The 23,740-nt window shown below is 38.9% G+C and overlaps 1 protein-coding gene across 2 annotated transcripts; it reads left to right on the top strand.

The window, feature by feature from the left end:
• Nucleotides 1–57: 57 nt before the first annotated feature.
• On the top strand, nt 58–23,117 carry APP-BP1 (Nedd8-activating enzyme E1 regulatory subunit APP-BP1). Of its 2 annotated transcripts, XM_019049783.2 has the most exons (10): nt 58–311; nt 1,508–1,672; nt 3,519–3,701; nt 4,810–5,159; nt 6,248–6,399; nt 6,753–6,886; nt 9,967–10,166; nt 10,996–11,132; nt 14,138–14,255; nt 22,830–23,117. In XM_019049783.2, exons 1-10 carry the CDS (start codon nt 244–246, stop codon nt 22,940–22,942), a joined length of 1,620 nt encoding a protein of 539 aa, XP_018905328.2. In that variant the 5' UTR covers nt 58–243; the 3' UTR covers nt 22,943–23,117. The 2 variants fall into 2 exon arrangements, with proteins under 2 accessions (XP_018905328.2, XP_072151946.1); XM_072295845.1 differs by lacking the exon at nt 14,138–14,255.
• Nucleotides 23,118–23,740: the final 623 nt, after the last annotated feature.

Here is a 23,740-nt window from a genome sequence, read left to right on the forward strand (position 1 = left end):
ACATAACGACGTAACGAGGACAAACTCAGGTAGCACTTGCCAAGAGAATTTTGTTTACATTCATACATTCCCCCACACTCAAGACTGCAACTGCATGAGCATGAGTTTACAGGGTTTTTGATTCCTCCTACAAACCTGTACCCTTTTCTCATTTGATTGATGGTAAAACCTCTTCACTCAAGTACAAATTTTCATGTTTTGTGCCCTATTTAATTTTAGTCATTAGAAAAACAGTCAGTGATCATGTCCTCTTTATCCCCTAAATCACCGGATCAGTCAGAGAAGAGTAAGAAGTATGATCGACAACTAAGGTGAGTGCTAGTGCTTTATTCCTGCATTCTTAGGGTATTTTCGGAAGGCAAATACCCCCTTACAAGCTTCCCTGATTCACCAGATCTTCCCAAGAGAACCAGATGCGGCTGTAGAATGCAACTACGACAGCTGTTCAGCAGTCCGATTCTTGAAATTTTGTGTTTGTCGGGTGGATATAGCTATGTCTTATCGTTGCTTAGTCGGTTGGAATAGACAACAAACTAAAGGCTCCTCTTGAGTATCCGAAAGTATGTTGTCCATTCTACCCGACAAAGCAATGATAAGACATAGCCAACGAATCACGCTTCGCTATTTAACCTCTGTCATCCATTTCCACCTGTCAAACACAAAATTTCAGCAATCAGGCTGCAGATCCTCTTCTTACTACATATATCTATGGCCAAAGTGCAAAATCCAGTATCTCTGTCGTGATGTTTCACAAAGTAGAGGTGCAAATTGTTCCGGACTTCTCAACCTAATTGTGGTTCTTCGGAAATTGCGGAGGCAGAGAATTTTTTATTTTTCATTTTTCTGTTTTCAACTCTAGTGGAATATTGCGACTTTTGCACACATTAAAATTCGGAAAAAATTTTGATCAGCACATTGTGTTGACCCGTTGACGAAAACACAGCCGGTTTTTGTGGATTGCGGAGGCCTAGAACAACTTAATCCCTGTCAAAATGTGACTTCCTGTTTTATTTTTTTGAGGAGGACCAACCAAACTTTATGGCTTGAATTTCTTACTGAATATTCTGCTTATACAGGAGAAAGAATAAGGAAGTTTTCAAGAAATTACGTCAACCAGTTTTGCACACATAAAAGAAAGTAAGACAGGAAAGATGCATTATCGCAATCGAAGGTACAATTTTTTGCACTTCAGCCATCCATACATTTGTATGGTATATGCCTTTATCCAATCATGTATCCATATTTTTTCAAATGTTAATTATTTTGGAAGATTAGGAAGCTTAAATCTCAGCTAGTTTTAAAGTTTTTTACGCCAATTTTTTGGTAACGTAGTGCACCATCTGCACCGTTGCGGATTGCCTGATATAAAAAGACATTTTTGGTCAAAAGTATCCCAAGAAAAAATTCTAACTATTTATCTAGCTTTTTGACATTTTAGGAGACTTTTCAGTACATCATATATTATGTTGAGGTAAATTTTACTCTGATAGTCCTGCTTTTTTTTTAGACTGTGGGGAGACCATGGACAAGCTGCATTAGAGTATGCTCACGTTTGTCTGATAAATGCAACTGGCCTTGGTTCTGAGATATTGAAGTCTTTGGTTCTTGCTGGAGTAGGAGCTTTCACAATTGTAGATGGCGAAAAAATTTCCGATGAAGATGTTGGAGTCAAGTAAGAAATTAAGTTAAAGTCATATATTTTTTCCTGGTCTCTTAGGTTCTTTACTTAGCAGCAAATGAGAGAAGCCTTATCTCTATCACTAGTAAAAGTTCATGCATATGATAGTCTTGCGTTGAGCAGGAGTGAGAAAAGTTCTTTGCTTTTACAAAAATACCCTTTCAGAGAAGAGGCTCAGTGCTTAAGAAAAACTCCGTTTTCACTAATACGCTGTACTTTCAGCTACTCTCTTCATCAAAACCAACTTGCCATCTCTTCCTCTTAAATCAACAAAGCTTTTTTTTTCAGGGATGTGGACAGATAATTTAGAACATATATTGGGAGAGGTGGGGAACTGCTTTTGCTAAAGTAACTCGTCCTTCACTACTTTCCCTAAAAAGTGCAAAAGCACTGCGAGAATGCGCCTTAGCATTTTTTGAATCCCTGTCATTGAGTATGCCAAAAAATTAGATTAATGTAGTTATTAATATCAATGAAGTTGATAAGTTTGTCTCAGTTCACTCTTATTTTCTTTTTAAAATATTTTTTATCATTGAGTGACAAATCAAAATGATCAATGCTGGAACGCTCATGAATGGCCCTTCATGTATGCATTTTGATGATCTGAAAATCATATTTTCTGTTGAATTTGCTGTGATGTTATCATTGTATGTATCTGTTATCAACAATTACAAGATGATTAGAACTAATGGGGAAGTGACACATATCAAGTGAAATCAAAGGTATGATTGAGCAGGGTCTGACCCCACTCTTACAGAGATGCACTACAGTTTAATTTTTGACTGCAAAGAAGAGGAGGCACACATGTCTTATCAGACTAATTTTTGTGTATACCTCAAATTAATTGTAGTTTTTTTAAGATCTATCAGTGAGAAAGGACTTAGTTCTCCCAGGGTTCCCAACAGTCCGTGAAAACCTGGAATTTTCATGGGGAGATAAACTACTTTGAAGACCTAGGAAAGTCAAGACATTGCCCTAAAAGGTGTGAAATGTCTGAGAATTTGTCTAAAGACTTAAAATCTAAGGAAAAAAATGAGATCTCCACTGTTTGATTCAATTTTTGTATTTTTAAGTTTCCCACCACTGAGAATACAATTCAGAACTTGGAAATAGCCCAAGCTATTTGGCTCTGTTTGGGTTATGTCTGCGAACAGGTAGAGTGCAGAGGAGAATTTTGTGTAGTGTCTGCAGCATCACTCATCACAAATTATGGCACCTACATGGTCTGGATTATTTCTCAAAATAAATCTGAATCTAATCGATTAGCAGTAATATAGTGATGGTCAAAGTGCGAAACCATATATCTTTATTGAGGTGTTCGGAAATTTACGCTCCTACTTCATTTTTTCAAAGAGAAGCAAGCCAACTATAGAGTTTGAAATTTAAAGAGAATATTCTTGTAACAGTGAAGAAAAATCACAGGAGTTTTCAAGAAACTATGTTGACTTGTTTTTTAAAGAAGAAATGAAGTATGCCAGGAAGGCTGCGTTTTCGCACTTTGGCCATCGATAGGTCTTGGCAACATTTTTAAAATGGCACACTGCATCTAATTTACAGTACAGTAGGTATATCAGATTCTTCTCCAGAAGACATCAGGGTCGACTTTCCATTTGGTCTAGAAAACCTGAAAAAACCTGAAGAAGTCAAGAAAATATTTTTTCCTCAGTGGCTAGACACCCTGCTCTGCCCAACAATTTTTAGAGGACTACTACTTTCCAAAATTTTGTGGAAATTGAAGGGGGATAGCAAGGGTATTTTCTGTAATAGTTCACCCCTGATATCTTCAGAAGACTCTCTTTGTGTATTCTTCCAGTGTTAATCCATTCCCTTGGTTTTCCAGCTTCTTCTTAGATCCTGATAGCATTGGCCAACCACGAGGTGAGATCACAACTCAATTGTTATTGGAACTGAACCCTGATGTGCGTGGTGATGCGATAGATGAAAGCCTAGATAAACTCCTTACTAATAATCCAGATTTTTTCAACAATTTTTCAGTCATTGTTGCCACTCGCCTATCCGAAAAGTAAGTATAACATTGTCACAGTCCAAAAAAAGTAGAAATTCATTAACACTTTCATGGATTCTACATAATCCTGATCTTATCACACAGGTCTAGGCCAAAGTTTTAAAATGCTTGGAGTAAAAAGTTTCTGCTTACTGTTCCACTCTTCCTCTCTCTTCCTCCTTTTTTGTTCTTTCAATAATTAACAACCTAATGAAAGCTCTTAAGTTAGTCGCAACTAGTACCTAGTTAACTTTAGAGAGTTCTTTTCCAAAAATTGACCGAAATTACTGACAAAGAATTCCATAAATAATGCAATAATTTACACCGTCCAATTTGTAAGAGAATAATCACCTTATTTACGAAAAGCCTAATTCAAAATATGTATGTAATGTATTGCCTGTAAAAGTGTTGTTGGGTAGTTGTTTCTACCAGAAAACCAAGCAAAAAAATAGTAAACTTAGGTGAATAATTGAAGAACCACCCAAACTAGCGTCAAAATGTTTTTCACGCGAATCAGTACGTAGTTATTGTCGATTTCCTATTAGTATTCGGACATCAGATGACCATGGCCTAATGAGACTAGGTCTGTCCTTCCGAAAACAAAAATAAGGCCTCTACTGCGCATGACGTCAGCAGGAGCCCACTCGAGCGGGAAGTTTGAAAACGGTAGGCTATCCCGCGGGGGGCGGGAGGTTATCTCTAGTGGGCTCCTGCTGATGTCACGGCAAAACTCCGATGGGTGAGGGGTAGCTGTGCAGTCGCGCGGGCGGGGGGATCTGCGCAAGGACAGACCTAGTCTCATTAGGCCATGTCAGATGACAGACAATGCCTGATGCAGCGCCAAGCAGGACTGCAGAAACTTTCCAACCAAGTGCCTAGGCTGCTCGCATGAAAAAGAGGAAGCCCTCTCAGAATGATGAAAAATGGAGGAAAGCTATTGTAATTTTCCTAAATTTTTGTTTTCATGACATTTAGCACAGAATTTACCAACCTAAAATAACAGAGGAAAAAGCCTGGTATGGGTGGTCTGGGTCACCCTATTTAGAATAACTCTTAATAGACTCTAGTTTGGAATCCCATGAAGAGGTGAAAAAATTTAATTTCAATTTTAATTATGTATTTTCAGAGAAATAATAACTTTGTCAAAGAAGCTGTGGGAAGCTGACATTCCACTCATTGTCTGTCAAAGCATTGGTTTCATTGGCAGTGGGAGACTACAAGTTCAAGAACACACAGTCGTTGAGTCGCACCCAGAGAATCAGAACCCAGACTTACGCCTAGACTGTCCATTCCCTTCATTGAAGGAGTATTTCGATCAAATCGACCTCGAGGCAATGGAGTTTAAAGACCACGCCCACACACCCTTTGTTGTCATTCTTTATAAGTATCTAGAGAAGTGGAAAAAACTTCATAACTCATCCAAGGGACCCTCAAATTTCAAAGAAAAAGCAAGCTTACGCGAACTCATTAAAAGTGGTGAGGAATTTCAGAAATCAATCCGTGTCAACCTAAAATTGTAAGAAACATAGACTTATAGCACAAAGATTGTGTCATGAGTCTATAATTAGAAAGAATAATTGTATGAATACTCCTGTAGATTAATCAAAGAAAATTACTTTTGAAAGAGCATCAAATCGGGAGATTTTTATAATCAATATCGGATTTTTTTTTGGGGGGGGGGGGGGGGGGGGCAGATTTTTCCAGCATTAGGTAGCAAAATGTTTTCCACAACAAATCATGGAATTATGTGTTTAATGCATTGGCTGCTAATGTAAACTCATAGAGTTGAGGAGCAAGTTTTCTTCTTTTCTTTTTTCTTTCCAAGAGACCTCTGACATGTCTGTTTCTGTGTAATGAGTATGGTACACACTCACACCTTTATTCTTCCTGTAATGAGTCTTTTACCAATTTCTGTAAAATGAATTTAAATTACTTCTTCAAAGAAGGCTTCAACACACGTTACATTAAGCGTTCTATATCTTATCACCCCGGAAATTTCCACAATCTTTAAGAATTTCATGAAGCATAAACGGATTCCAAGGTGCGCTTTCAGCAAATTAACCTGGTTTTGATGGTAAATTAGCATTTAAAAGCCATGGTTTATGACCAGTCATAAAAACTTTGGAAAGATACCCTTTCAACCTCTCTAAACATTTTTGGAACCCTAATTAAAGAAAAAGGTCCATCTTCAATTTTCTAGAAAAATTTCTACAAGCATAGAAGCTTTTTTGATGTTATATGATTCTTCAAACTTTGTGAAGCACTGGGATGTTGCAATCACTTTTTCAGAATTCGACCCTAAAGGTATCAGTAACCGGATCTGAAGAGTTTTTACATTTATGAGTCATTGTATGTATGTAATGGTACAGATGAACATTTATTTCATTAACATTTGGTGAAGTTAAAGAAATGTTTATGTTCATTTTGTTCTCACTTTAACAGGTTGCATAAACCTTGTTTCAAAGGATCACTGTCAGTTTCTCACTATCCAGTATCAGAACTTTTCATTTTGTTTGATACACTTCAGCAAGTAATTATATTTCAAGTCTACTTGAATTTTCCAGGAATTCACCGAGATGAGCAGGGGAATCCATTAGCAGAAGAAAATTTCGAAGAGGCCATCCGAGCGGTGAACTATGCCATTTCCACATCCGAAATTCCACAAAGCATCAAAGACATCTTAAATGATGGTTCTTGTATCAATCTAACTGGAAAGGTATTGTTATTCTTCCACATAATACCTTGACAAACAAAAGCTAATCATTTCAGTCGTAGATATTTTGTCAGAAGAAGTCGTTGATGTGATTGAAAGCCAATGTATTTAACATCATGAACATAATGTATGATTTGAAAGATTTTAGACCCTCTTAATTACCACCACAATATCCAGGAGTGTGATATGATTGTAGATTGTAGATTTCATATGATTGTAGTCCTGCAGGTAGGAGACGAAATGCCTGTAGTAAGCCCAGGGATTTTCTTTTCTTCTTCTTCTTTTTATCATAATTAGTGTTGATTTTTTTACTTATATTTTGATTTCTCACTCCCATCAATCATTTCTATGTGCAGAGTAAGCCGTTCTGGATAATAGCAAAAGCAATCAAAGATTTTGTAGAAAATGAAGGTAATGGGTACTTACCACTTAGAGGGACGTTACCAGATATGACGGCGGACACAGCCAAATATGTAGCTATTCAACAACTGTAAGTATTATCCATGAATTGAAGAAATTTTCTGACAAACTCAATTTTAGGAAATCATGTATGGCAAGTGCCAGGTTTTATTTTCACAAAAGTATCTGTAACTGATGCATTAATTGTATGAAGTTCCTAATTTTTCACAGCCTCTACATTTTTAAAGAATTTCTCTTCAGAGAAAATTAACATGTTGGAGGTTAAGACTTTTACGAATGCCTTGTAATGTTAATTGCAGATGTTTTCAGTTAAATATCAAATTAATACCTGCCCAAACCCTCTGAGTTTAAAATCAGGCATCGAAACTTTTCATAAATGCTCAGCGATAAGCCTATCAACTCATCGAACTTTCAAAATATTATTTGGATAAGATTAAATAAAAAAAATTAACAAATTAACAAATTAATTTTTAAAATCCCATGAGAAATGATTTATTTACCACCGGGTGCTTTTCTTGACAGGGTTCACTTTGTTGAACGTTTAACATCTTAGGTTTCAGAAATCTTTGTCTTAGTCTTTAGTGAGTGGAAAAAGTACATTTATTTTGCTTTTTGTTTTTTGATTGAAACTACAAATATTATAAAATTGAACTATACAATTAATTTTTTAAAAATAGTCCTCCTGGTTGACAGGGTTTCTGGCTGTGGGAAACCCTTGGAAGTCAGGGAATTCACAGAGACCTGGAAAAGTCAAGAAATTCATGAGGAAAATCATGGAAGTTTGCGAGTAGTACATCAGTTTAGCAACTTCAGCTGATGCCATTCAAGAGAGCGGAAATAACTTCAGAGTGTTTTTTTTCTTTATTTAATTTCTGGAAGTGAAGATTTCGTTCATAAAAATGAAAATTAAAAATAGTTAATTTGGTTGTTATTATATTTGTAAAACAAAGTTAATTTACACTTGTAAACAGGTGGTTGTAACATAATTTGATGGATTAAAAAAAAAAAAAAAAAATTCAACAAAAGTCAGCTTAGTTAGAAGAAAAAAATCTAAATGGAGGTTCTTATTGGAGCTTAGGGAAAGTCTGGAAAAAGATTCGAAATTCGGAAATTTTAGAGTGCTCAAAGCTCAAGAAGTCGGGAAAAAGTTAGGGAATTGGAAAATGAAGAAATAATGGAAACCTTGACTGAAAATGTGCTTCTTAATGAACCGCCGCACAGTGGGAAGAACGGTCAATCTAGCTGCTCAAAAGTCGGATTTTCTGATGTTTGGCAGAAAGCTATTCAAACCTTAATTCCATTCTTAGAATATCCACTGTCATGGAATCAGCAAATAAAATCACAAAAAAATTGTCGAAACCCGTTGATCGGAGGACACTGGCAACAATGCGAGTTCGGCCGAGGAGTGTGATTTGCAGAACTGAGCGGAAGGGGAAGTTCTTTTTCTGATCAACACCGCGCGTGTAGTTTAAAATAACCAATTTTCCCGACCTTGGCTCCTTTCCACTCTTATAACTTGCGATCAAAACATCCCCCCAGCGTACGGTCAAGAGCTAGAGAAGCTACAGAGAGTCAGGAACAACATATTAGTTTTTCATCAAAATTAAAATATGGCTTTTTTGGAATCGGCCTGGACGTGGAAAAAAAGGAGGTCTTTTCTTAGCGTTCCGGCGCTTTGGAGGCAATAACTAGAGCTAAAGTTGACAAAACCGTATGATGTTATACATTTTCTGAAAGCTCTTGTCCCGCTGAAAATGCTCGTTTAATCCGCGTTTTTCAAAACTTCTTGGTTCTCGAATAACATATTCACAAAGACTTTGCTCAATTTTAACCTTGATCCCCCGCCGCGTCTCCCCAAAATTTTTGGGGGCTCGAAACCATAGAGTACAATAGAGTCGCAAAGTACTGGATCGCCGTTGAAGTCACTTTTCGAGGCTGTTTTGTCCAGTTCTCCGGAGACTAGTGTGCGGCGACTAGCGACGACGCATACGCAGAGACTCGCGCTCAGCGCTCCCCACCTCCCCACTCCCGACTCGGCTCCGTTCGTCGGCTAGGTCCACACACATTGAATCAGCTAAGTAGGCCGGTAATAAGTCTGAAATTGAGTCCATATATGAATATTACCCAGGAGTAACATACATTAATGGATTCGTTATGGCTTTGAATATCTATTGATAGCAAAATTTGCACAAATTAATATAGATGGAATTTAAAAAAGTCGAAAAAACACAAGCAGTCGTTGATTTCTCCATAAGCCACCGTGTTAAAAAATGCCGGTTGGTTCACAACTTGGTAGTTAAGTCAGAAATTAAATCCCTATATGAATATTCTCCAGGAGTAATATACATCAATGGATTCATTATGGCTTTGGCTATCTAATTATAGCAAAATTTGCACAAATTAATATCGATTGAATAAAAAATGTCGAAAAAACACAGGCAGTCGTTGCTTTCCCCGTAAGCCGCCGTGATAAGAAATGCCGGTTGGTTCACACTTGGTATAAGTCAGAAATTAAATCCCAATATGAATATTATCCAGGAGTAATATACATCAATGGATTCATTATGGCTTTGACTACCTTTAAATAGCAAAATTTGCAAAAATTAATGCTGATTGAATTATAAAATACCTAAAAAACACAAGCAATTCTTGATTTCTCCATAAGCCGCCGTGTTACAAAATGCCGTTGGGTTCGCAAATGGTTCACTATTTTCGGAGCACACGTGGCTCGGAAACGCCTGTTAATGGATTGGCTTCATCGGCGCTCCAGTACTTTGCGACTCTATTGTACTCTATGCTCGAAACTTTGGGAAAAGATGGGGCATTGTTTGGTGAATGAATAGGGCAAGTCTCAGAGGTATCCGCCTTGAGCCTGACATGGCCCGTTTTGCAGGTGCCCCTTTATAGCAGAGAAAAGCCAGGGTATGAAAAAAAAATTTTTTGACTGCTAACCCTGAGATGGTCAAGGAAGCACCTCTGGATGTTATCACAAAGAGGAAATGTAATGTTATTGATAACCTTCCTACAACCTCATATTTTTTTACCCACTTATTTATACTCATCACACATTAATAAAGGTCACAATGGAGTGCTTCAAAGCTGTGAAATTTTTCTTTATATTATATATTATTAGTTTGTTTTGTTTTTCAGTTATCGAGATCAAGCTGCAAAAGATGCAGAAATTGTGTTCCGGAGAGTGCAGCAGTTGTTAAGGCAGTTGAATCAACCGGATGACACAATCACAGAAAATGAAGTGAGGCAGTTTTGCAAACACGCAAGCTCCATCAGCGTCATAAGAGGCAGTTCTATAGCCGATGAATACACTTTTAGGAACATATCCCAAAAAATAGGTAAAATAACTCGGTTCACTCCCTCCAAAAAATTTTACAGGCTCATTACTTTCATAGAATGATAAATGTTCTGGTTTATTCACCACTAAGATCTCATTTTATGCTCTTCCTCACAGATCTGTATCATTCCACCTTTTTGTAGTAATAAGTTTCATTTAATACCACAATCATTAAAATTGGAGGTTTACTCATTGTGACCTCTCCTTACGAGTGCCGTTTTAACAGATTTAAGACAAAATCCAGTAAACTACTCTCCCTATTGGCTGCCCTTGAATGGTTTACTTTTTTGCTTTTGAATTTACAAGATTACACTATCAGGATACGGTGATGCCACTTTTGCTTGACCTTCTCCCCTTTCGCCACTCAGCTCTAGACTCCCTCCTCCTCGTTGGGTGGCTGATGTTATTTATAGATGACCCCTAAAATATGCCCCCAGGGTTTTGCGGTTTCCTAAGGGTATCATCTGGGATTTTATTCAACTACCTCTGTGTAATAGTGCCCTGCTGATGTGATGTTCCAATTTCTGGAATGTCATCGTGAAAAAGGAAAACAATTACCATGCATACATACTTACTCTATACCCATTTCGCACGCACATTTCACTTTCCATACAGCAGCTTATCTAAATTATACTCCAAATAATATTATCTCAACTAACAAATATTTTTTTGTATACATGTTATGATTTCTTACTTGGTGTAATTGCCTATTCAGCATTAAACAAGAGTTATCATTTTGGTCAAGAGAAATGGGTGGATCTTAGAGATAATTCATAACTCACTGTCTTCATAAGCAAGACTAATAACTTGATGTGATTCTTTGGTTTCAGTTACTGACCTGGAATCTCCTCATAATCTAATGGTGTACTATGTGATGCTACGTGGTTTAGATAGATTTTACTCTGAATACAACACATATCCTGGGGTTTATAATGATCAGGTGGAACCAGATATTGTCAAAATGAAGGTTTGTATTTCTCTTTTTGAGTCTCACTAAAGGCAATTTAGGGTAATGTTACCCAGAAGGTGGAAACAGCACAAAAGACATCTCTTAATTGCCATAAATTTTTTAGTCTGTGAGGCAGTGTAATTGTTAGGCTTAAAATCTTATCTTTTTGTCTGCATTTTGCAAAAAGGAATCAAGAGCATTCCAACATCTCTAAGATTGTGCAACTGTTTTTACCTTGCAATTCAAAACTGATCATCTAAACAAGTTTTTTATTCCCAATAAATTATCATTTCAAGACGAAGATTACCACTGTTTTACATTTTTGCATGATTTCAGTAATTTTATCGCGAAGAATGCAAGTTGTACAATCTTAGCAACACTGGATTGCTCTTGGCTCCATTTTGCAAATTGCAATCCATTTGTAGCTCTGGCTGGATGTTTTCCCTCAGAATTTTCTATGACCTCCACGCACAACGCACAGTGTACCCAAACATTCAATTTTTATACAAGAAGAAGCAAAAGCTGTAATCCGCATAACCTACTATGCAGCAACCCTGACTCTAAATGATGAGGAAGAGATCCTGTCTTATTTCTAAACAGTCCCCACACACTTTTGGTATAGCTGGGCTGTTCCCCTCTGCTGATGAGAATTATTTGCCGTCCTCTTCATCAGCATTTACATCCCAGGGGTCAGAGTTGGCACAACAGTGCCCTTTGTCAGTAAGTCAGAAGCCCTCCTCTTCCCACCATGCATATTTCTGTTCCATGTTGTTTCCCCCTCTTTCGGAGAAGAAAGTTGTTACTTTTCTGCTCTGCTTTGAAACAGCATTTCAGCGTTTAGCTATATTTTTGCATTTGTTTTTTCTTTCTTGAATTTTGATAACTCACAATGGGAATTTTCCAAGCTGTAGCCTCCATTTGGACTGAAATTTTCTCGATGGACTCTCGGATGAATTCATTGTACCTTTGGTTTTTTCCTATGCACTCTACAAACAGCATAAAATATTCCAAAAATTCGGATTCTGAGTGAGCATCAGACACCCAGTTAAGCTTTGCCGGAAGGACAAGGCAAGACAAAGCAGCATGAGTCCATAATGGCAGATTTATCGAGCGGCAGCTCTACGGAAGAGTGCTGGCCTTGCACTTGTGAGGTCCTAAGTTTCATTCTGCATTGAACCCAATAATTTTCAAGGTCAAATTCAAATTTTTCATATTTTTTGGCAACAGCACTCCATCTCAAGTCACATTTAATACATAAGAATTTAACATTAATTTGATTTTTTGACCATAATCAATCACGTATTTACCTAAAACTTCTTCAATTGTAACTACTTACTTACTTACTAATGGTGCTACAGCTCGGGGAGGGCTTTGGCCTCCAAGACGACGCGTCCCCATCTTATTCTGTCCATGGTCTTTTCCTTCCATCCTGACACGTTCATAACTCTAAGATCTTTCTCTACCTCATCTTGCCATCTTAACCCTGGCCTTCCTATCTTTCTCTTCGATAGAACTTTGGCTTTCATGATTCTCCTCGGCATTCTTTCCTCCTCCATTCTGCTAACGTGTCCCAGCCATCGAATTCTTTGCGATTTGATGAATCGAACTGTATCTTCTTGTTCCAGTATCATGTCGATTTTGCCGTTGTTTCGAATTCTCCATTCTCCATTTTCTTTGATGGCTCCAAAAATCCTTCTTATAATTTTTCTCTCAAATCTTCTCAGCATGCTCCTATCATTCTCTACCATAGTCCACGTTTCTCTGCCATATGTAACGATTGGTCTAATAAGGGTCTTATATATTTGTAACTTGGTCTTCCGAGATATCATTCTGCTTTTAATTAGCTTCAAATTGGCGTAATATGCTGCATTACCAGTTTGTATTCTATCCTTAATTGGAGTAGTTGTTCTGGCTTCATTATCGATTAGGTTTCCCAGATACTTGAATTTTTTGACTCCTTCAAATTCTTTGCCATCAATTATTAAGTTTTGCGGTTTTCTTTTTGACTCTGAGGATGATAATACCATGTACTTGGTTTTAATTACATTTAACACTAGTCCTAATTCTCTTGCTCTTTTTTCCAATTCTTTATAGATCTCAATTAGTTTTTCTTTAGTTCTCGCAATTAGGGCAATATCATAGGCATACGATTGACTAAATTTCGTGAATATTGTACCTCTTTGGTCGACATGTTTGACTGCCATGTGCAGTGCTATCATAAATAATGTACTTGACAATCCATCCCCTTGCTTCAGGCCTTTGTTAAAGTCGAATACATTGCTCACTTTATTTCCTATTTTAACCTTGGCTTTGGTGCTACTCATGGTCATTGTTGTAAGTTTGGTAAGCTTTCTTGGTACTTTCATCTCATCCAGGGCCTTTATAAGTGCCTTTCAATTGACACTGTCGAATGCTTCCTTGAAGTCTACGAAGAGCATGTGTAAATCGATTCCATACCCATGACATTTTTCCATGGTCTGTCTGATCACAAATAATTGATCGGCTGTGCATCTTCCTGGTCGAAAGCCGCATTGGTATTCACCTATCTCCTTTTCAACTACCTTCTTCAGTCTTTCATTGAAAATTGATGACATTATTTTATATGCCGTGCTTAAGAGTGTAATGCTTCTGTAATTTTTGCATTCTAATTTGTCTCCTTTTTTGAATATTGGACAAATTGTTCCGATAAATCATTTTGATGGCATTTTTTCAGATTTCCATATTGCTTTTATTAATTTGTGTATTTCTTTGATTAACATTAATTTGTCCTCCATTTTTAAGTGGCTCTGCTGTAATTCTATCTTTGCCTGGAGCTTTGTTATTTTTTATTCTTCTGATTCTTTCTGCAACTTCTTCCATACACAACCCTCTTCCTTTTCCTGGGCTTGGGACCAGATAGAGAAAAAAAACTCGCCTCTAGGTGTAGTTTCAATTGTAACTACAGGTGATTTCTTTGAACATTCCTGTCAAACATGCATCTCTATGCTTAAGCAGATATATTATCAACCAAGTTTTATTTTCAGGCCTGCATTTCTCGACTGATATCGGAGTGGGGCTGTAGCTCTTTTAGCAAAGATGATTTTGTTCATGAGATTTGTAGGTATGGTGGTGCTGAACTTCACTCCGTTTCTGCATTCCTAGGTAAACATTTTTTCCATCAGTTATGAAAAGAAAGATTAATCTGCATTATTTCATCTACAGGGTGTTCGAAAAGTCCCCTCCCCCCCCCCCCTCTAACTTTTGACCTAATTGAGGTAGAGATTTGAAACTTGGAGGGTGTTCCTAGATCAAAGGGAGCTACTTTTTGACCCCCCCCAAAAATTTTGGGGGGCTCCATTTTGGGGGGGTTACGGACCCTAACTTTTAATTTTCAAATGGGAAGACCCCCTTTGTGATACCTCGTTCGAAAGAGCATAAAAAAAGAAAATTTTTCGCGCAAACCGGAAGTCATTATCTCAAACCGTTTCAAAATGGCGGCCGGTCAAAGTTCCAAATGGCCGAAAATTGGCACCTCTGCTATTTGCACATGGATTTGCTTGAAACTCGGTATCTGGAGGTATTTTGGCACGAGAAAAACGAATTTAACGTTAGATTTTCAAAGAAACCCTAATTTTTCAAATTGGCGACCGGTTTAGGCTCAAAAAGGCCGAAAATTTGACAAACTGGATTTTTTTGCCAATGGATTCACCTGAAATTCGGTATCTGGGGGTATTTTGACCCGAGAATAACGAATTCAACGTTAGATTTTTAAACAAACCCTAATTTTTCAAAATGGCCGCCGATTAAAGTTCAAAATGGTCAACAATTGGCAACCTCGACTTTTTGCCGATAGATTCGCCTCAAACTCGGTATTTGAGGGTATCTGGGTGGGAGAAAACGAATTCGACGTTATTTCACCGAGTTTCAGGCGAATCTATTGGCAAAAAGTCGAGGTTGCCAATTGTTGACCATTTTGAACTTTAATCGGCGGCCATTTTGAAAAATTAGGGTTTGTTTAAAAATCTAACGTTGAATTCGTTATTCTCGGGTCAAAATACCCCCAGATACCGAATTTCAGGTGAATCCATTGGCAAAAAAATCCAGTTTGTCAAATTTTCGGCCTTTTTGAGCCTAAACCGGTCGCCAATTTGAAAAATTAGGGTTTTTTTGAAAATCTAACGTTAAATTCGTTTTTCTCGTGCCAAAATACCCCCAGATACCGAGTTTCAAGCAAATCCATGTGCAAATAGCAGAGGTGCCAATTTTCGGCCATTTGGAACTTTGACCGGCCGCCATTTTGAAACGGTTTGAGATAATGACTTCCGGTTTGCGCGAAAAATTTTCTTTTTTTATGCTCTTTCGAACGAGGTATCACAAAGGGGGTCTTCCCATTTGAAAATTAAAAGTTGGGGTACGTAACCCCCCCAAAATGGGGCCCCCAAAATTTTTGGGGGGTCAAAAAGTAGCTCCCTTTGATCTAGGAACACCCTCCAAGTTTCAAATCTCTACCTCAATTAGGTCAAAAGTTAGAGGGGGGGGAGGGGACTTTTCGAACACCCTGTATATACTAACTGTATCCAACTCTAACTGTTCTTTGATTGGCCAAAAAATCGTCTTACCTGTTTAGCTTGTCCGAAAGATGCGAAGTCACATGAACAAATACTTCGCTGCAGCCTCATTAAATAAGTGCATACTGGGCAGTGAGTTTATGAACAGAGTCAGTGCCCTATCTAGAGTGATCCCATTGTTGTAAGAATGGGTGCAAGTTCATCCTTTTGAGTCTGTTAGTGAACTCTTAAAGATTGGACTGCTACATTTAAGTCTAGCTGTAGAACTTAGCGAATCAGGTATTATTCATTTTTGGCTGGGCATAACTCTGTATTAATCAGCTTTAAAGTATTGATTTTTAAGAAAATGACAATAACTTTATTGACAACTAGTCGTGATTAGCTCGCTTTGCGAGCTGACACGTCTAGCCGGGGAGTGCCCCTGGACCCCAGTTCTACGCTTCGCGACGAACATGCGACTCGCTCCGCGAGCCGCCACCGCCCCGCACAGTTTTTAACATTGCTGAGGAGACAACATCTATGTCTTAATCTTCTTTTTCACCAAGTTTTACAGAAATTGATATTCTAGGAGTCCGGACCGCGTTTTCGTGCGGGCCGCCATCTTGGATTTGGAAATGTTGAAAATCCGACCAAAAATGCGAGTTTTCCGTCGAAATACACCTCCTAATACCGAATTTCACAAAATTCGATGGATCGGAAGCGAAGATAGCAATTTAGACCACGTTCGTCATCTTAGATTTTTGAATTTTGAAAATCGGACCCTAAATTCTAATTTCCCGTCGAAATACACCTCCTAATACCGAATTTCACAAAAATCGATGGATCGGGAAGCCAAGATAGCAATTTAAACCACGTTCGTCATCTTGGATTTTTGAATTTTGAAAATCGGACCTTAAATTCTAATTTCCCGTCGAAATATACCTCCTAATACCGAATTTCACAAAAATCGATCGATATTAGGAAGCTATATAGCATTTTAGGCCACGACCGCCATCTTGGATTTTGAAATTTTGAAAATCTAACCAAAAATTCGAGTTCCCCGTCGAAAAGTACCCTAGATCTCCGAGTTTCACAAAAATCGATCAAACAGGAGCCGACTTAGCAATTTAGGCCACGGCCGCCATCTTGGATTTGGAAATTTTGAAAATCTAACCAAAAATTCGAGTTTCTCGTCGAAAAATACCTGTAGATACCGAGTTTCACGAAAATCGATATATCAGGAGCCGACTTAGCATTTTAGGCCACTGCCGCCATCTTGGATTTGGAAATTTTGAAAATCTGACCAAAAATCCGAGTTTCTCGTCGAAAAATACCTGCGGATACCGAGTTTCACGAAAATCGATAGAACAGAAGCCGACTTAGCATTTTAGGCCACGGCCGCCATCTTGGATTTTGAGATTTTGAAAATCCGACCAAAAATTCGAGTTTCTCGTCGAAAAATACCCCTGGATTCCGAGTTTCACGAAAATCGATATAACAGGAGCCGACTTAATATTTTAGGCCACGGCCGCCATCTTGGATTTGGAAATTTTGAAAATCCGACCAAAAATTCGAGTTTCTCGTCGAAAAATATCTGTGGATACCGAGTATCACGAAAATCGATCAAACAGGAGCCGACTTAGCATTTTAGGCCACGGCCGCCATCTTGGATTTTGAGATTTTGAAAATCCGACCAAAAATTCGAGATCCCCGTTGAAAAATACCCCCGCTAACCAATTTCCACAAAAATCCGTTGAAAAATACCGCCTAAAACCTTATATTTCGTCTATAAGGCAGTGACGTCACGCAACAGGATTGAACCTGTTCGGCGCGATGCGCGTAAACAACCGCGTATCTCCAATGTAATGCTATATGGAGAAACAACTTTTCGCTCTTGCGGGCGTCCTAAGCAGCGGATTTGAACGGGAATAATTTTAATCAACTCCTCGTTACAATAGCTAAGCGTGTACCAATTTTAAAGGAAATCGCTTCGGCCAATTTTTATCTAGGGGGGGCAGAGTGAGTGGGAACAGCAGCTGTATATAGAGTAACTAGTCGTGATTAGCTCGCTTTGCGAGCTGACACGTCTAGCCGGGGAGTGCCCCTGGACCCCAGTTCTGCGCTTCGCGACGAACTTGCGACTCGCTCCGCGAGCCGCCACCGCCCCGCGCAGTTTTTAACATTGATGAGGAGACAACATCTATGTCTTAATCTTCTTTTTCACCAAGTTTTACAGAAATTGATGTTCTAGGAGTCCGGGCCGCGTTTTCGTGCGGGGCCGCCATCTTGGATTTGGAAATGTTGAAAATCTGACCAAAAATGCGAGTTTTCCGTCGAAATACACCTCCTAATACCGAATTTCACAAAAATCGATGGATCGGAAGCCGAGATAACAACTTAGACCACGATCGCCATTTTTGATTTTTGAATTTTGAAAATCGGACCTAAAATTCTAATTTCCCGTCGAAATACACCTTTTGATACCGAGTTTCACAAAAATCGATCGATATCAGGAAGCGATGTAGCATTTTAGACCACAGCCGCCATCTTGAATTTTTGAATTTTGAAAATCTGACCAAACATTCTAGTTTCCCGTCGAAAAGTACCCTAGATCTCCGAGTTTCACAAAAATCGATCAAACAGGAGCCGACTTAGCATTTTAGGCCACGGCCGCCATCTTGGATTTTGAGATTTTGAAAATCCGACCGAAAATTCGAGATCCCCGTCGAAAAGTACCTCCTAATACCGAATTTCACAAAAATCGATCGATATCAGGAAGCGATATAGCATTTTAGGCCACGGCCACCATCTTGGATTTTGAAATTTTGAAAATCTAACCAAAAATTCGAGTTCCCCGTCGAAAAGTACCCTAGATCTCCGAGTTTCACAAAAATCGATCAAACAGGAGCCGACTTAGCATTTTAGGCCACGGCCGCCATCTTGGATTTTGAGATGTTGAAAATCCGACCAAAAATTTGAGATCCCCGTCGAGAAGTACCCCCGGATACCGAGTTTCACGAAAATCGATCGAACAGGAGCCAACTTAACATTTTAGGCCACCGCCGCCATCTTGGATTTTGAAATTTTGAAAATCTGACCAAAAAATCGAGTTCCCCGTCGAAAAGTACCCTGGATCTCCGAGTTTCACAAAAATCGATCAAACAGGAGCCGACTTAGCATTTTAGGCCACGGCCGCCATCTTGGATTTTGAAATGTTGAAAATCCGACCAAAAATTCGAGATCCCCGTCGAAAAGTACCCCCGGATACCGAGTTTCACGAAAATCGATCAAACAGGAGCCGACTTAGCATTTTAGGCCACCGCCGCCATCTTGGATTTTGAAATTTTGAAAATCTGACCAAAAATTCGAGTTCCCCGTCGAAAAGTACCCTGGATCTCCGAGTTTCACAAAAATCGATCAAACAGGAGCCGACTTAGCATTTTAGGCCGCCGCCGCCATCTTGGATTTTGAAATTTTGAAAATCTGACCAAAAATTCGAGTTTCCCGTCGAAAAGTACCCCCGGATGCCGAGTTTCACGAAAATCGATCGAACAGGAGCCGACTTAGCATTTTAGGATACGGCCGCCATCTTGGATTTTGAGATTTTGAAAATCCGACCAAAAATTCGAGATCCCCGTTGAAAAATACCCCCGCTTACCAATTTCCACAAAAATCCGTAGAAAAATACCGCCTAAAACCTTATATTTCGTCTATACGGCAGTGACGTCACGCAACAGGATTGAACCTGTTCGGCACGATGCGCGTAAACAACCGCGTATCTCCAATGTAATACTATATGGAGAAACAACTTTTCGCTCTTGCGGGTGTCCTAAGCAGCGGATTTGAATGGGAATAATTTTAATCAACTCCTCATTACAATAGCTAAGCGTGTACCAATTTTAAAGGAAATCGCTTCGGCCAATTTTTATCTAGGGGGGGCAGAGTGAGTGGGAACAGCAGCTTTATATAGAGTAACTAGTCGTGATTAGCTCGCTTTGCGAGCTGACACGTCTAGCCAGGGAGTGCCCCTGGACCCCAGTTCTACGCTTCGCGACGAACTTGCGACTCGCTCCGCGAGCCGCCACCGCCCCGCACAGTTTTTAACATTGATGAGGAGACAACATCTATGTCTTAATCTTCTTTTTCACCAAGTTGTACAGAAATTGATGTTCTGGGAGTCCGGACCGCGTTTTCGTGTGGGGCCGCCATCTTGGATTTGGAAATGTTGAAAATCGGACCTAAAATTCTAATTTCCCTTCGAAATACACCTCCTAAAATCGAATTTCACAAATATTGATGGATCGGAAGCCAAGATAGCAATTTAGACAACGTTCGTCATCTTGGATTTTTGAATTTTGAAAACCGGACCTTAAATTCTAATTTCCCGTCGAAATATACCCCCTAATACCGAATTTTACAAAAATCGATCGATATCCGGAAGCGATATAGCATTTTAGGCCACGGCCGCCATCTTGGATTTTGAAATTTTGAAAATCTAACCAAAAATTCGAGTTCCCCGTCGAAAAGTACCCTAGATCTCCGAGTTTCACAAAAATCGATCAAACAGGAGCCGACTTAGCATTTTAGGCCATGGCCGCCATCTTGGATTTGGAAATTTTGAAAATCTGACCGAAAATTCGAGTTTCTCGTCGAAAAATACCCGAGGATACTGAGTTTCACGAAAATCGATAGAACAGGAGCCGACGTAGCATTTTAGGCCACGGCCGCCATCTTTTGGATTTGAAAATTTTGAAAATCTGACCGAAAATTCGAGTTTCTCGTCAAAAAATACCCCTGGATACAGAGTTTCACGAAAATCGATATAACAGGAGCCGACTGAGCATTTTAGGCCACGGCCGCCATCTTGGATTTTGAAATTTTGAAAATCTGACCAAAAATTCGAGTTTCTCGTCGAAAAGTACCCTTGATCTCCGAGTTTCACAAAAATCGATCAAACAGGAGCCGACTTAGCATTTTAGGCCATGGCCGCCATCTTGAATTTGGAAATTTTGAAAATTTGACCAAAAATTCGAGTTTCTCGTCGAAAAATACCCGAGGATACCGAGTTTCACGAAAATCGATAGAACAGGAGCCGACGTAGCATTTAAGGCCACGGCCGCCATCTTTTGGATTTGAAAATTTTGAAAATCTGACCGAAAATTCGAGTTTCTCGTCGAAAAATACCCCTGGATACCGAGTTTCACGAAAATCGATATGACAGGAGCCGACTGAGCATTTTAGGCCACGGCCGCCATCTTGGGTTTTGAGATTTTGAAAATCCGACCAAAAATTCGAGATCCCCCGAGAAAAATACCCCCGCTTACCAATTTTCCACAAACATTCGTCGAAAAATACCTCCTAAAACCTTAAATTTCTTCTATAAGGCAGTGACGTCACGCAACAGGATTGAACCTGTTCGGTGCGATGCGCGTAAACAACCGCGTATCTCCAATGTAACACTATATGGAGAAATAACTTTTCGCTCTTGCGGGCATCCGAGGCAGCGGATTTGAATGGGAATAATTTTAATCAACTCCTCATTACAATAGCTAAGCGTGTACCAATTTTAAAGGAAATCGCTTCGGCCAATTTTTCTCTAGGGGGGGCAGAGTGAGTGGGAACAGCAGCTTTATATAGAGTAATGTTGCCATTTTCAGTCTTAAATTTTATCGCAACCAACATGGGTCCTCGAGAGAATGTGTAATTAGCAATTCCATTTCATTAGCATGGGCATTTAAGACCTCAATTTTTCATCACATTTGCAGAAAACGAAATTCGTTCGCAATCAATTTACTTCCATACAAAATTATATATTGTGAGAAAAATACAGAGCAGATTCAAAAATTCATGGTAGAGCTTTGGACTAGGTTACTTGTAACGAAGAACAATGTTTCACAATCAGTTATATTAGAAGCTTCATTCGCTCTTTTAGTGAAGAAAATCTCAATTTTAGCAAGGACAATCTTTTCAGAGGCCATCACACTCTCAGCCAACACCTCTGAGGTTGGCTTGTTAAAATTTGAGAGTATGATTAGGTGTTTAGTCGGTAATGTGTCATTTGTTGTGATGTCCAAAACGTGGAAAACGGCAGGGACAAGTGCCCCCCTCCTAAGTGAGAAGGGGCAGCGTCCCAATTATGGGAATTTTGAATTTGTGGACTGGGCAAGATTAAAGAGGAATTGAGCTGATTGGTGATCGGTGAGCTATCTCCTTCAGTCTACCGAGATCCGCGACACAAGCTGCCCCTTATCTGGCCAAATAATTGACTAGCTTTAGGCACCTCCTCGGTAGCCGATAACCAGTTTAACTTCCACCGGACAAGGAGCTTGCTGAACTTGCTCGGACTCAGTTGACGGAACAAGATAGCCCACCAATCACATAGCTTCAATGGGTCACTAAATCATGAACAAATTTTCTCTTGCGAATACATTTTTTCAAAGGTAATGGATACTTAGTATGAGATGCGCACATTAAAAATTTAACTCAAAAATCGAGAAACACGCAGTTCAGAAAGCACAACTTTTCTGCTAATTTAAAATGCCCTGGTTTTACGCCGGACCAAATGATGTCATCGGACACCAATTAGAAGCAAGCATGGGTTTCTACGACTTCTGTCAAAATTCTTTCTACTCCTTGTGTATGGAAACTATGGGAAAGTCGAAACTATATCAGAATCAAATCTTATTCTTGTGGTCTCTAGTAAACTAGCAACAATTTCACACTGAAATAAGTTTCTTTTTTCAACTAACACGAATGGAAAATGAGAGAAGATGGCTATTAGACTGCTGCAGTACATCACCTTTATCATTTTTGCTGTGCGTTTGAAATTCCTCCTGAGTCATTGGACTTTTTAAATGGGGATTTGTCCGAGATTTTTGCTCTAAAAATACGCAGCAAAGCACCATTTAATCCATTTACGTGGTACTTTTAGAATATTAATTGAAAACCGCAAGGTTTAGTAACTCATTCCTCACAAACTTGTCTTGTCTACTAGACAAATACCTTTTTGTAATCGGGCTCATTTCTTGTGAATGAGACAAATAACAGCATGTAGAACCTTCAAAATTCCCTTTGTTGGGATAAAATATCAAACAGACTACCATTTTAGTGGTAACTATTATTCTCGAGCCTTATTTCCTTGAAAAAAAAAATTCAGTTTATCTAATCCATCATCGGTTTTCTTTTCCAGGGGGAGCTGTTAGCCATGAAATAATAAAACTCATAACAAAACAGTATAAACCCATTAACAACACATTCATCTATGATGCTATTTCTGCAGAAACTGCTACATTTACCTTCTGAGTTTACTGAATTCGCCGCTAAGAAACTTAAATGCCACCCAAGACCTCATGCTATGTTTCTCTGTCAACTTTTGTCCTTGAATGCTGTAAAAAATTGTTGATGTCCTAGAAACAACTTTTTGCATCGTAAATTTTTATACCAATTATCTTGAATAGAATTGTTGAATTCTTTGAAACATTCACTTTCATTCTCTAGTCCAAAATATATAAGCTCGGAAAAATTCCGTTTACCCGTCTCTTCACAGAAACAGGGGTCCTCAGGATGTCACGATGACGGAAAAAAGTTCATTTGAAAATTCGACAAGGAACTTGGCTGCCAGGGGCAATTTTCATCAAGACTTCTCACATGGGTTTTCCATTAATAGTAAAAAACCAATTATCGACAGCGTAAGTCCACAATCAAATATCTTGTTTGCGGTGTCTGAAAATCTCCGCCTTCTTGTCAATTTTTAAAAGGGGAACAAATTGACATCATTCCTTGAAGTTTATGCAGAATTTTCTCTGCCCAGAGATGAAAAATCAGCAGTTTTAAAGAATTGCTGTTGAGTAGTTTTCTGTTATGACAGTAAAGGGACGTTATGAAAATAAAGTATGATAGGAAGTCTGCGATGTCGCAAACCGAGTTATGTGATTGCCAACTTACACCTTCCATATGCCTTATGTAAAAAATGCATGAGACCCGGTAAATCAGCTTATGCGACAATTGCTGATGGCAATGTATAAGAAACTTTCAATTTGCCAAGAAAAAACTTAAATACTTCCCTCTTCAGATTGCGAGCAGTTTGGCCTGTGGTAAGAG

Source organism: Bemisia tabaci, chromosome 2 (assembly GCF_918797505.1).
Source record: "Bemisia tabaci chromosome 2, PGI_BMITA_v3".
NCBI lineage: Eukaryota > Metazoa > Arthropoda > Insecta > Hemiptera > Aleyrodidae > Bemisia > Bemisia tabaci.